At 31.5% G+C, this 15,315-nt stretch overlaps 1 protein-coding gene across 1 annotated transcript; it reads left to right on the plus strand.

Moving 5' to 3' along the window:
- Positions 1-6,742: 6,742 nt before the first annotated feature.
- On the plus strand, positions 6,743-8,724 carry LOC124922370 (cytochrome P450 78A5-like). The gene is made up of 3 exons (XM_047463103.1): positions 6,743-7,214; positions 7,300-7,701; positions 8,104-8,724. The coding sequence occupies exons 1-3, from the start codon at positions 6,885-6,887 to the stop codon at positions 8,701-8,703; spliced, it is 1,332 nt and encodes a 443-aa protein (XP_047319059.1). The 5' UTR covers positions 6,743-6,884; the 3' UTR covers positions 8,704-8,724.
- The last annotated feature ends 6,591 nt before the right edge of the window (positions 8,725-15,315 follow it).

Here is a 15,315-nt window from a genome sequence, read left to right on the forward strand (position 1 = left end):
TCTAACATAGTATAAGAGCCTAATTTTATTGTTGAGCTACAAAATCTACCATTCCGCTATCTCCATCAATGATTACTTTAGCTAAAAGTGTTCAATATTTGGTATGAACCAAATATCCGACAGAATTTGAATTCACCAAATTCGAAAAAATCGAATTTGAATTTTATTTTTTATTTTTTATTTTCGAATAGAATTTTAAACCTATTCGAATTTAAATTAGGTTTTCGATTTGGTTTTTGAGTTGAGATTTAAGCTCGAAAACTAAATCGAAAACTAAATTTATTTTTTATGATTTATTTTAATTATATATTTTACTACATATTATATAATTTATTATATATTATTAAATAATTATATATTTTATTATTAATTAATTTAGGTCATCCGCTAGTCCTCCATAATCTCTAAAACTCTAATCCCTCACTTCAACCGTCCACTTTTGAGTCTTGACCTATCTCTCTTTCTTTCTTGTCGAAAACACTTACCATCATCATAAACACCTCTCCACTATCATATCTGGTGGTCGTCAACATTGTTTTACTTTTACTTACGTCGTTCATCTGCCGAACATTGACGGTCAATCACTAAGCATAGTTTAAATGATTTATATTTTTTTTATAATTTTAGTAGATAAGATATCAAATAACTTGTTTATTCTGATAACTCTCTTAAGAATATTTCTTTCATATTATGGGTATGGGGTGTTCAATATTTGGTCTAAATCGAATATCTGATCAAATTTGAATAAACTGAATTCGAATAAACCGAATTCGAATTTTTCAAATCGGTTTGATTTTCAAATTTTCTTAAAAAATAAAAATTCGAAGAACTCAAACCGAAAACTTAAATAATCTAAAAACCGAACTAATTAACACCCCTAACTTTAGTCATTGATGAAGGGCACTAATAATGCTCTATTAATTATTATTATATTTCAATAGTAATTTTTTCTTTCAAATAATTTTGTTAATATTATTATTTTCTTCGATAATTATATTCTCTGAATTTTATTTTCAGTTGTTGTTTTACCTTAGTAGTCAATATCTATATTTTTATTAGTCTTAATTCAATTATATGTAAATCTTTACTAGTTATTTAGTCAACACATTTTGTAATCCTTTCGTAATGATGAGTTTCTTTTCAGGTGTTATTTCATTCTAAATAACGACCACAAAGAGGTAATTATTGTTTATTTTAACTTAGAAATTGTGATTTTTATTTATCTATTATGCTATTATATTTATATATATATATATATATATATATATATATATATATATATATATATATTTATATATATATATATATATATATATATATATATATATATATATATAATTACTAGATCTAGATTAATGAGTGCTTTTAAAAAAAATAAAGGAAAATCTGAATCTTCCAAATCATAGTTGAATGATCATAAACTTTATCTTTATCCAGAATGGACATTATCTAAGCTTTTTTCACGAAGACTCTCTTGCCAGTTTTGACCTTTTTGAATTTCTCTAGTATAACATTTTTCCTAAAAGTCTTAATGACTATGTTTGGTTGTACCATCAAACTCTCTTTCACATTTATAAGTTTATCATTGAGAAATTGTACATCCTTCTTGATACATCTTCAACAATTAATATTCAACAATTATTATCGGACTACATATTCTTTTATTTTAATCTCCAAATATATTCACAACATATAGAAGTGTCATTATTTTGTGAAGAGTGGAGAGTATTGATAGTCTTTCGAAGTCATGAATGTCAAACCAAGTAGTCATAGAATTAGATGGCCATCACAATTCACCTATCAGTCCAAAAGTGCTCCAAGGATTCATCAAGATTCTTCCATGAACTAATTTTCTAGTCATTCTTCTTCTCTTAAGCTCTGAAACCAAATATTTTGAATTTTTTTAGTTTGACCAAAATGCTTACAACTACTAAAGACTAGACCAAGGCTCCTTCACTACATCATCATTAGTTATAAATACTGTTCATACAGTGAAATGCTCACTCAATTTGTATCTGCCTTCATTTTAAAATTCAAGAAGCTCGGGCTTTCGTTTGCCAAAACTATCTTTGTTGTGTCCACCTTGAGTTGAGTTTTGCACTCAATTTGTATCTGCCTTCATTTTAAAATTCAAGAAGCTCGGGCTTTCGTTTGCCAAAACTATCTTTGTTGTGTCCACCTTGAGTTGAGTTTTGCATAAGAGAGGATCTAGAGACTAAAGTTGTGTATACATAATGTTGCATTGTGTTAAATATTTATCATTAGAGTTATAGAGTTATAAGACTTATAATAATATAAAAACTAACATAACTATAAACAAATCAATATATGGCTTGGTTGAAAAAACTAAACTTTTTAAGTATTGTTGTGTTTAATCATTTTTTTTAATTCATTTAAAAATTATTTTTGTTTTAGATATCTTAATGGGGTATTTATTTTAATGAAATAATATTATGAAATACACTTTAATTATGTATATATTAACCAATGTAATTAAATTTTTTCGTTATCTACATTATAGCTCTAAGCGTTTCCAAACATGCTCATAATTTCAAGTATATCTCTTTGTCTTCGACCAAGTAATTATGAAGAATATTTCAATCATATATATATATATTTGTATGTAATAAAATTAGTCCCGATTAATTAGTATATGGAAAATCTTTAAATTGGATATGCACAATATTCCGTTGATTTGATTCTAGCAAAAACTAGTACTTCATCCAACCTTTGAAGCCTATACTATAGTTCAGTAAATTGACATCAATATAGACTCTTCAAATGTTATAATTGATTTCAATCAATAAAACCTCCAAACCATCTTTGGTAGAATTTGCACCACCCACCTAGAGCAGAATCCGCCCATGGTAAATTAATGTGTGGGCCACAGCACATGACAAATGTTGTCATGCATGAAGAAAATTAACTACGTGCATCCTTGCATGTCTCTGTGATGCAGCGTGCGTGGCTAGGATGAATCTTTATCAAGATTCGTTGATTCTTACGAATACCGAAATTGATAGATATTGAGGAAAACCTCGTTTTCTGATTAATAATCTTCTTCTTCCTTACAATGGAATACCTTCAGGGTATTTATAGGACTTACACGTATTAAATTAGGAATTACGTCTAATTACAATTTAATTACACTAATTTAGGATATTCCTTCCATAACAAGAATATCCCTACTTAATTTAGAATATCCCTTGTAATCTCTTCCTTAATTAGAATATATATTATAATCCTTTCCTTGATTAGAATATATCTTCCAATCCCTTCCTTAATTAGATTATCTTCCAATCTCTTCGACTCGCACCGCATCATTCCCCCCAGGGTAGAAAAGATTCGTCCTCGAATCTGGAACCGCATCATCCTCATCAGAAGAAGACTCACCCACAAAAGGAACAAGATGCTTCACATTGAACACATCAGAGGTACGCACATGGCTGGGAAGGCGTAAACGATAAGCATTGGGGTTGATCTTCTCCACAATCTCAACAGGACCAATCTTCTTAGCAGCAAGCTTGCTATATTCATGAGCTGGAAAACGATCCTTAGTCAGAATAGCCCACACAAAGTCACCAACTTCAAAATCAACAGCACGCCTTCTCGAATCAGCCTTCTCCTTGTACTTGGCAGTAGCAGCAACCAAGCGGTCATGAGTGGTCTGATGAACCTGAGCCAACTGACCAACAAAATCCGCAGTAGTGGAATGAGGACGCACCTTGCTGGGCAGCGCTAACAAATCAAGAGGAGCACGCGGAGACAGCCCGTAAATCACATGGAAAGGGCTGAAACCAGTGGAGCGATTAACAGCATGATTGTGAGCAAACTCGGCCTGAGGCAGCTTCAGATCCCAAGCCTTAGGATGATCCCCAATTAAACTGCGCAGAAGGTTCCCCAAAGACCTATTAACAACTTCAGTTTGGCCATCAGTTTGCGGGTGATAGGCACTGCTAAAATTCAGCTGAGTATTAACCAAACGCCAAAGACTCCTCCAAAAGTGACTCACAAAGCGAGTGTCCCGATCAGAAACTATGGAGGCAGGAAGTCCATGAAGGCGATACACATCCCTGAAATAAAGTTGTGCAACAGCCACAACATCAGAGGTTTTCTTGCAGGGAATGAAATGAACCATCTTCGAGAATCGGTCAACCACCACAAAAATCGAATCAGAACCACGCTGGGTACGTGGCAGCCCAAGGACAAAATCCATACTGACATCAGACCATGGTTGAGTGGGGGCAGCACCCTTCTTGGGCTGATTTGGCATCAACACAATCTTGGTACCATGAAATAAGAACGTGTAGGTATTAGCACGCCCATCATGTATAACAGAATGATCAAACTGCCAAGGTCGACCAAGTAAAAGGTGACAAGCATCCATAGGAACCACATCACAATATACAGCATCACGATAATGGGAACCAATGGAAAAATTAACAAGTACGCGCTTGGAAACTGTAACATCCGTACCTTGACTCAGCCAGGACAGGCGATAAGGCTTGGGGTGAGGTTCAGTGGACAGACCCAGCTTCGAAACTGCAACCTCAGAAATCACATTCTCACAACTCCCAGCATCAATGATGAAGGTGCAAACTTTGCCACCGATGGTACAAGTGGAATGGAACAGATTATTGCGTAACCACTCGTTGTCAGGAGCACGAGGGGTTAAACATGATCGACGAATCACCAAAAGGGGGCCAACATCACCAGAAACATACTCCTCCGTTGCCTCATCATCATAAACATCATACACTGGGGCTGAATCTGAAGGAAGAGTAGAGTCAGGATCATCCACCTCAGTAAAAAGACCACGATTGGTGGACTTTGGGTTGCGACACTCTGCTTGGCGATGGCCAACTTCACCACAATTGAAACAACGCAAGCCACCGGGACGTCCCTGCGGGGGGGCTGTAGTGCCGCGAGGGGGGGCTGGGGTGGGATGGGCCGACTGGGAAGAAGAACCAATGCCACTAGTGGGGACAACCTGTTTTCCAAAGCTACCCGAACCGCGCCTGGCTAGCTGTTTCTCAGCCTGTGAAGCACGCTGATGTGCCTCAGAAACAGTCAAGGGATCAAACATATTCAAAATATCCTGCAACTGGAGGCGAAGGCCACCAATATAGCGAGAAACCAACTGGAGAGGGGACTCAGACAGGTCAACACGAGCCACAAAGGTGTAAAACTCAGTGGAATAGTCATCCACGGAACGAGAACCCTGACGAAGATTCTGGAACCGCTGGTACAGGTTACGTTCGTAATTATATGGTAGAAACGCAGCCCTAATATGCTTCCTGAATTTGTCCCAATTCGTGAGCTTTGCCTTACCATGACGAACACGTGTCTGTTTCAACTGCTGCCACCATGCTTGTGCACGACCATGTAAGCGGATCGTAACAAGGGGTACACGACGATCTGCAGGAACTTCCTTGAAATCCAAAATCTCTTCAACCTGAGAAAGCCAATCAATAAACTCTTCCGGTGATAGACTACCATCGAACTTAGGGATGTCCACCCTGAAAGCCTGCTCCCAACGATGATTGGGGCGTTCAGGGGATCGATTCCGAAGACCACCGAGAGGGTTTTCATCTGTCATCGTAACATCATCTTCAGGGTGGTGCATGTGCATAGATGCATCCATCCGTTGCGTCAACCATTCAACCTGCCGCCTCAAATCGTCGTTATCACGGCGAAATTCAGCGTTTTCACGTCGCAACTCAGCAAGGTCACCATCATCAGCACCAGGGGTAGGGTTGCGCGGCTGTCTTCGGGGCGGCATACCTCAGGGTCGACTGGAAACTGATACCAACTGATGCAGCGTGCGTGGCTAGGATGAATCTTTATCAAGATTCGTTGATTCTTACGAATACCGAAATTGATAGATATTGAGGAAAACCTCGTTTTCTGATTAATAATCTTCTTCTTCCTTACAATGGAATACCTTCAGGGTATTTATAGGACTTACACGTATTAAATTAGGAATTACGTCTAATTACAATTTAATTACACTAATTTAGGATATTCCTTCCATAACAAGAATATCCCTACTTAATTTAGAATATCCCTTGTAATCTCTTCCTTAATTAGAATATATATTATAATCCTTTCCTTGATTAGAATATATCTTCCAATCCCTTCCTTAATTAGATTATCTTCCAATCTCTTCGACTCGCACCGCATCACTCTGCATTTTCAATTCAATACGTGCATCCTTGCATGGCTCTGCATTTTCAGAAAAATATTAAAATATTTGTATCCATTGCATGGCTCTGCTTTTTTCAGAGCTTTTAGTGAGTCCAAATAATAACAACGTGGAGCTGACTAGACTCTTAAGATTTTAAAGGAAATGAAAAATCCTTAATTTGTTGTGTTAAGAGATGTTTTAGTATGTTAATTCTTTCTGGTGGGTCTTCCAAAATTAATATATGGGTTTTCTAAGTTTGCATTTTCTTGGGATTTAGTTAATCATGCAACTTTTGAGTCAGTTCTCTTTTTAATATTACCTATATATAATTAAAATGTTTAGTTTAATTTCATTTTAAATAGATTGAATGTTATAAAATTTATTTTGTATGTTTCTTCTTGCCCTCCCTACAAATACGAACACTCCATTCCTTCTTTCATCACCACTTCCTACTTTCATATCTCTCTCTTAACAAAAAAAAAAAATGTCTTCGGGAATAGGCCTCTTTGTTCTACCAGATGACTCCTCCTCCACCTTGCTCAGCATCCAACTTTTCCTCTTTCTCGCTATCTTAACCGCTGTTTTCAGATTCTGGCTAGTCCCGGGTGGTCTTGCATGGGCTCTTTCCAAAGCAAAAACCGGTGCCCCCATTCCCGGACCATCTGGATTTCCCCTTATCGGACTCATTTTCACTTTCATGAGTTCTTTGACTCATAGAAAACTTGCAAACCTTTCTCAGACCTTAAAGGCAGGTCCACTAATGGCCTTTTCGGTTGGGTTCACCCGTTTCGTTATTTCAAGTGATCCGGGTTCGGCTAAGGACATTCTCAGTAGTTCTGCCTTCGCTGATCGTCCCATTAAGGAATCCGCTTACGAGCTCTTGTTTAATCGGGCAATGGGATTTGCTCCCTTTGGAGAATACTGGAGAGAGCTAAGAAGGATTTCAGCTACTTACATGTTTAGCCCGAAGAAAATAGCTTGTGCTGAAGGATTCCGTAAGAACATCTGTCATCAGATGATCACACAAGTAAGAATACTCTTTTTTATTTTTACTTTTAAATGATAATGAGTATAAAAGACAATTAGTTATAAATGAGTGTTTCTTTACGCAGGTAAAAACACAAATGGATCTAAAAGGGGATGTTGAGATCAAGCAAGTTCTTCACTATGGTTCATTGAATAACATGATGATGACTGTTTTTGGAAAGTATTATGATTTTGGTGAAAATGGGGACGGTTTGGAATTAGAGGGATTTGTTAGTGAAGGATACAAGTTACTAGGGACATTCAATTGGAGCGATCATTTCCCGATTCTAGGTTGGCTTGATGTTCAAGGTGTGAGAAGGAGAAGTAGGAAACTAGTTTCTAAAGTGGATGGGTTTGTTAGAAAGATCATAGACGATCACAGCATGGTTACTGATCAGGACAATAATCATGGATACTTTGTTGATGTTCTTCTTGATCTTGAGAGAGAGAACAAGATCACCCGATCTGATATGGTCGCTGTTCTATGGGTAATGTTTTTTCTTATATCTTTTCAAAATTTTCTAATTTGTATTTTCTTACTTAGAATCCTCTTTCTTGACTTCAAGAGCCAACCTTATTATCTACAAGATATGAAAAATATGTAGAAAGGAAAAATAGTTAGAACATTTTCGTAAATGAATGTACATGTTAAATTTTATTAAACAAAAAACTAATTTTATTTCATGTGTTACTTTTATCATGTCGGCCCTTAGTTTCCTGTGACTACTTTGTTTCTCATTTTAACAAATTATTAATTTCTTGAAAATATTTGTATTCTCATTTTTTAAAAGATATTTATTTCCTTGCTTCTATATATAAGTTTTTTGATTTACATAATAATAATTGATGATGAAAACATTTATATAAATACTCTTTATCAATGAATGCAGGAAATGATCTTCAGAGGAACAGATACTGTTGCAATTCTATTAGAATGGATTCTAGCAAGACTAGTTCTTCATCCAGACATTCAAGCCAAAGCTCTCGCCGAAATTGAAACAACTATTGGCTCTTCAAGGGCGGTAATGGAATCTGATATCCCAAACCTGCCATACCTCCAAGCCATCGTAAAAGAGACTCTAAGAATGCACCCTCCAGGCCCCCTCCTTTCATGGGCTCGTCTTGCAATCCACGACACACATGTTGGGCAGTACTTTGTCCCTGCAGGGACCACGGCCATGGTGAATATGTGGGCCATAGCACATGACAAAGGAATTTGGTCGGAGCCAGAAGAGTTCAGGCCAGAGAGATTCATTGAACAGGATGTGTCTGTCATGGGGTCTGACATGAGGCTCGCCCCTTTTGGTTCAGGAAGGAGGGTATGTCCCGGGAAAACTATGGGTCTAGTTACCGTTCATATTTGGTTGGCTGTGCTTCTTCAGAACTTTGAGTGGACCTCTAAGGATGATGTGGATTTGACTGAGGTTCTCAAGATGTCCATGGAAATGAAGAATCCCTTGGTGTGTAAAGCTGTTGCAAGGGTTTTTTGAGCATGCTTGTTGGCTCCTTCTGAAGAGAACTCCTAAACTATGTTATGTTGTTTGTGTTTGTTTGATGCATGTTTTCTATGTTTGTGTTTGTTATGTTTTTCAAAAACTATGTTATGTTGTTGTGTTTGTTTGATGCTTGTTTTCTAACCTTGTGTTTTCTATGTTTTTCAAAAACTATGTTATGTTTTTGTGTTTGTTTAATGCATGTTTCTAAGTTTGTGTTTTCTATGTTTTTCAATTTGTGTGTTTTGTTTTATAAAATCTCATATCTGATAACTTTAACTTTATGAGATAAACTATAAATCAATAATCCGTTTATTAGAAAAACTCGAAATAATACGTATAAAATTATTATTTTAAATCAAAATGTTCTTGACCTTATCATCACATCTAAACTCGTCTCACTCTACAAAATAGATACATAATCAAATATTAGATTCATGTAGAAGTTTGTTACCTTTAATATTGAACTAATTCTTAAATTTTATGTCATTTTTCTTTTTCTTTATGTTTCTTTGGTATTGATAGAAAAAACACTTAGAATATTATCTTATATTTAGTGGATAAAGAATTTAATTTGGCAATTTTTATATATTATTTTATTCCTTAATTTTATTTCATTAGTAGTTAAATATATTTATTCATCATCCTACTTAATCAATCTCCCTATTTTGTTTTATTTTTTTATTTAACACAAATGATTAATAAATTAATTAATCAACCATTTATTTTTATTTTTGTTATAAAATATTTTGAAGGAATTATATGATTGATTTAAAAAGTTTATTGTAAGGTGAAACATAAAATAATTATAACAACTTAAGTATCAAACTTCCAAGTTAAGCCTTAGTATCACACAAATGATTAATAAATAAATTAATCGATCATTCAATTTTATGTGTGTTATAAAATATTTTGAAGAAATTCTATGGTTATTCAAATGGTTCATTATAAATCGTTATATAAAATATTTTGATAACTTGATTATCAAACTTTCATATTGAATCCCAATATTTTTTATAAACAAGATATGAATATATACGGACCCTTATGCTTGTATATATGATGAAAACTTTATAGTTAAAGTGTGAGATAGTGTCTTATAAATAATTTTAGAAAGATTTTTCGCATTATTATACTTTTCTGATAATATCATAAATATAAAAAAAAATTATTTTTCTTATGAAAATAAGAAATAGATGATTAGATTGCTCTCACCGTTCATAAAGAAAACATTACCTTAAATATTAATTTATAAAGATAAAGATGGTTCCTCTTTTCTTAAACATAATTAATGTTCATCAATCCCATAATCATAAATATTATTTTTTTATACTTTATAATTTTAATCTTTAGTTCCGAAATATCGCATTTAATATTAAATATATTTTAAATTTAATAAAAATGTGTATTACATTAATTATGAATCTAAAAACATATCATGATTACCCATGTAAATCATGTTTAACAATAAATTTATTGACAAAAAAATGCATTAAGATTAAATTTTGTATTAAACCACGTTAATTTTTTTAACAAAATCATTTTTTAATAATAATTCTAACGACAAATACTTGCATTTGACCTAAATTCTTATTCAATTAAAATTAATTAACAAAACCATATCATATCATAAATTTAGTGATAAAGAATTTACATGTGGGAAAAATTCTCATTCAATAATATTTATTTAACAAAATCATATTTTAATCAAAAATAACAGCAAATTAATGCGAAGTTTGTTATATTTAATATTGAACAATTTCTTAAACTTTATGTATCTCTTTATGTTTCTCTTGTATTGATAAAAATAAACTTAGATTTTCTTATATTTAATCGATAAAGAATTTAATTTGTCAATTTTTATATATTTTATTCTATTCATTAATTTTATTTAATGAGTAGTCAAATAAGTTTGTTCACCATCCTACATAATCAACCTCCCTATTTTTATTTTATTTATTTATTTATTTTTGTAAAATATTTTAAAGGAACTGTATAATTGATTTAAAAAGTTCATTGTATAGTGAAACATAAAATAATTTTAACAAATTAATTATAAAACTTTAAAATTAAGTCTTAATATCTTTATGCACATGATATGATCATGTATGCCTCTTATCTAATTAAGTTTAACATATATCTTTCTTTTTATTTATTTTACCCACATAATTAATAAATTAATTAATCAATCATTTATCTTTATATGTGTTATAAAATATTTTGAAGAGATGTATGGTTATTCAAATGGTTCATTATAAATAGTTACATAAAATATTTTGATAACTTAATTATCAAACTTTCATATTGAATCCCAAAATATTCTTTATACACATGATAGACATATGTATTGCTTCTTATGCTTGTAGGATGAAAACTTTATAATTAAAGTGTGATATGGAGTCGAACAAATAATTTTTAAAGATTTTTTTGCATCATTATACTTTTTCCGAAAAACCCACAAATATTATAAAAAATATTTTTTATTATTAACCTAACAGAAAGACGATTAGATTGCTCTCACGATTCATAAAGAAAATATCACCTTCAATACTAGTTTATGAAGATAAAGATGATTTCTCATTTCTTATCATAATTAATGTTCATCAATCCCATAATCATAAAGAATCTTTCTTTCATATTTTATAATTTTAATCTTTTAATTCGAAAATATCGTATTTAGTATCAAATATATTCACAAATTGAATAAAAATAGGAATGTTTATTACATTAATTAAGACCCTAAATACAATAGCATGATAACCAATATAAATCATGTTTAATAATAAATTTATTGACAAAAACATGAATTATGATTAAAGTTGTATTAAACCACGTTAATTTATACAACAAAATCATGTTTTAATAATAATTCTAAAGAGAAATACTTGCATTTGACCTAAATTCTTATTCAATTAAAATTAATTAACAAAATCATATCTTAACATAAATTTAGTGATAAAGAATTTACATGTGGACAAAATTCTCATTCAATAAGAATTATTTAACAAAATCATACTTTAATAATAAATCTAACGACAAATTAATGCGAAGTCATAACACACTATTAACTTCTTGAACATATTTTCATTCTTATTTTCATATATATATATATATATATATATATATAAATATATATCTTTGCTTTTGTATCTATGTTTTTGATTTACTTCATCATTAATGTTTAAGTCTTTCCACCCATAACACTCATATTTTTTATATAGAGCAATCAATCTTCAAATCAAATGATAAATAAATTTAAAAAAAAAAAAGCTAGTTATTAGTTGTTAATTTTCCATTGATGTTAGTAATATCGCAATGGAAGAAAAATGGAATCCATGATGGCACAGTACGAGTCATTTCATCTTTTTGATGCATCCGCATTCTAGTTTAGGTAATATTTTTATGTTAAATTGTTTAATATTTATATATATTAATTCGAAGTACAATATTTTTGTCATTAAAACTTGTAAATAGTATTAAGATAATATAGATGAGGAAGAAGACTAAACATGTATTCTGTATAACTATATTCTTGTATTTGATTTGTGTAATGCTTAAAATCGACCTTTTTTTTTAAAAAAAAAATTCTCTATCGAACTCTTAGATCGAGGTCCGTTAGTACATTACCTTACTCTTGGATCTCGAGTGGGATATAAATGATTTGCATCCATTAATTTAATATGGAATGACTAAATTTGGATTAGAAAACAATGAAGATAATTTAATCCAAGAAGTCTTAGTACTTTTCTACTAAGTTAACTATGATTAATAGAGTTGTATATATATTGTATTATAATTGGGTCATGTGTGAGGCCACGCTAATTGTTATATTAAATAAAATGAAATGATAATTCATTATTAATATATGATAAATTATTAATATCAAATAATATTATTTATTTATGAATTAAAGTTATATTTAATTAAACGAATTTAATTATAGAATTAAGATTTACAAATCTTTTATTTATTTATAAAATAAATAATATATAATTAAATGTGTTAATTATGTACTTAATATTTTAAAGAATATATTTTTTATTTATGAAATAAATTATTATATATATAATTAAAAAGTTAATTTAGAGAAAAGTTATGATTTTTGTATCTTCTCTTCTTAAATATTTATTTAAGCTTATTTATATGATAGATAGATAATAACATTTTTAGTGTAAAAAATAATTAATTTCTAAAAGTTATTAACTTAGATATACACTATACATTTCTTTCTCGAAGTTTTTGGGAGAGAACACAAATATTACTTTATTTAAATAATTATGAGTTAAGACTATAATTAATTTACATGAGATAATCTATCTTTTCAACAAAGCAATATTGAGATTGTACGTGTGAAAGTGTGAGGTTACAGGATGAGAGGTCGATTGAGATTGATAATTGGTTTACCAATGAATAAGATGTCAGTGACATTGTAATTGATGGTTAGTTTACTGAGCGATAAGAGGTCGATTAAGGTTGTCTGCTGAGAGATAAGAGATGTGTGCGTATGTGTGATTGGGATTGACGGTTGATTTGTCAAGAGATAAGAGTCGTATGAAATTGTGACGTCATACTATGAAGAGGTTCATTGAGATTGGTGGTTGGTTTGGTGAGAGATAAGAAGCGCGTGGAAATAATTATGTCATGAGATGAGAGGTCAATTAAAATTGGTAGTTGGTTTGCCGAGGGATAAGAGGTTGGTAACAAAGAATCGTAAAGTCACGAAATTAAAGGTTAAGTGTGGTTGATAGTTGGTTTGTCGAGGGATTAAAAACATGTAAAATTATGAGGTCACGAAAAGAGAGGTCGATGAGATTAGTGGTTTGTTTTCCAAGCGATAAAAGGTCATTAAGATTGAGATTGTTGTTTGGATTGCTGAGAGATAAGAAATCGGTAAAACAATGATCGAAAGATCACGAGATTAGAGGTCGATTGTGATTGGTGGTTAAAAATATATGTAAATGAGATGTTGATGGACCGAAGTGTGAGGTCATAATACTAGAGATCGACTGAGATTGGTGGTTGATTTTTCGAGAAATAAGAGGCGTCTGAATGTGTGAGGTCACGAGATTAATATGTCAATTGGGATTTTGATGGTTGGTTTGTCGAAGGATAAAAGACATGTGAAAGTGTGTGAGGTCATAATATTAGAAATAAGAGTTGTCCATTGGGAAAAAGAATATCGGTAGTTAAATGTGTGACTGAGACGGGTGGTTGACCGGAGTGTGAAAGTGAGGTCATAAGATTAAAGGTCGATTGGATTAGTGGTTGGTTTGCAAAAGTGAGGATAAAGAGGTCGTGGTAATGATATGAGATGGTTGAGGTACAAAATACTCGAAGTGAGGTCACAAGATTAGTATCAGATGTTCATTGGAGAACAAAAAATATCGGTGGTTAAATATATGAATGAATTTGTTGGTTTACCGAAAAAGTGAGGGTAAGAAGTTGGTGATACGATGAGATGGTTGGTTTGATAAAAGTGATGGTAAAAGATATTGGTATTGTTGAAATATTGAGTGCAATAGTGAGGTCACAAGATTAGTAATATGAGAGCTCTATTAGTTATAAATGATATTGTTGGTTAACCAAGTAAAGAGAGTAAGAGGTTGGTGCTGATGAAAAAAAAATTTAAATGAATGTCTTCTTACCAAATTTATTATCCTTTTTTTATTATGAATGACACAAACAACGATGATTGAGAGGAGGAAGATGTTCACTAGGTTGTCTCAACAATTGAAGCCCCTCATGTACAGACTTATAGATGTTGACGACGAAGAGGATAATGAAGACGATGAAAATTGTTATAATATAAAGATAATATACTTGTAAGATATTACACAAATAATAAGTTGTGATAATATCAATATTATATTATTATATTAGTTTCCTTATATATCTAATCTATTGTCTATATAATAGACCTATTTATTTAACTCAAAATATATCATTCAATACAATATTCTACTCTTTATTCTAACATAGTATAAGAGCCTAATTTTATTGTTGAGCTACAAAATCTACCATTCCGCTATCTCCATCAATGATTACTTTAGCTAAAAGTGTTCAATATTTGGTATGAACCAAATATCCGACAGAATTTGAATTCACCAAATTCGAAAAAATCGAATTTGAATTTTATTTTTTATTTTTATTTTCGAATAGAATTTTAAACCTATTCGAATTTAAATTAGGTTTTCGATTTGGTTTTTGAGTTGAGATTTAAGCTCGAAAACCAAATCGAAAACTAAATTTATTTTTTATGATTTATTTTAATTATATATTTTACTACATATTATATAATTTATTATATATTATTAAAAAATTATATATTTTTTTATTAATTAATTTAGGTCATCCGCTAGTCCTCCATAATCTCTAAAACTCTAATCCCTCACTTCAACCGTCCACTTTTGAGTCTTGACCTATCTCTCTTTCTTTCTTGTCGAAAACACTTACCATCATCATAAACACCTCTCCACTATCATATCTGGTGGTCGTCAACATTGTTTTACTTTTACTTACGTCGTTCATCTGCCGAACATTGACGGTCAATCACTAAGCATAGTTTAAATGATTTATATTTTTTTTATAATTTTAGTAGATAAGATATCA

The sequence above is a fragment of the Impatiens glandulifera genome, chromosome 1 (assembly GCF_907164915.1).
Source record: "Impatiens glandulifera chromosome 1, dImpGla2.1, whole genome shotgun sequence".
Lineage (NCBI taxonomy): Eukaryota > Viridiplantae > Streptophyta > Magnoliopsida > Ericales > Balsaminaceae > Impatiens > Impatiens glandulifera.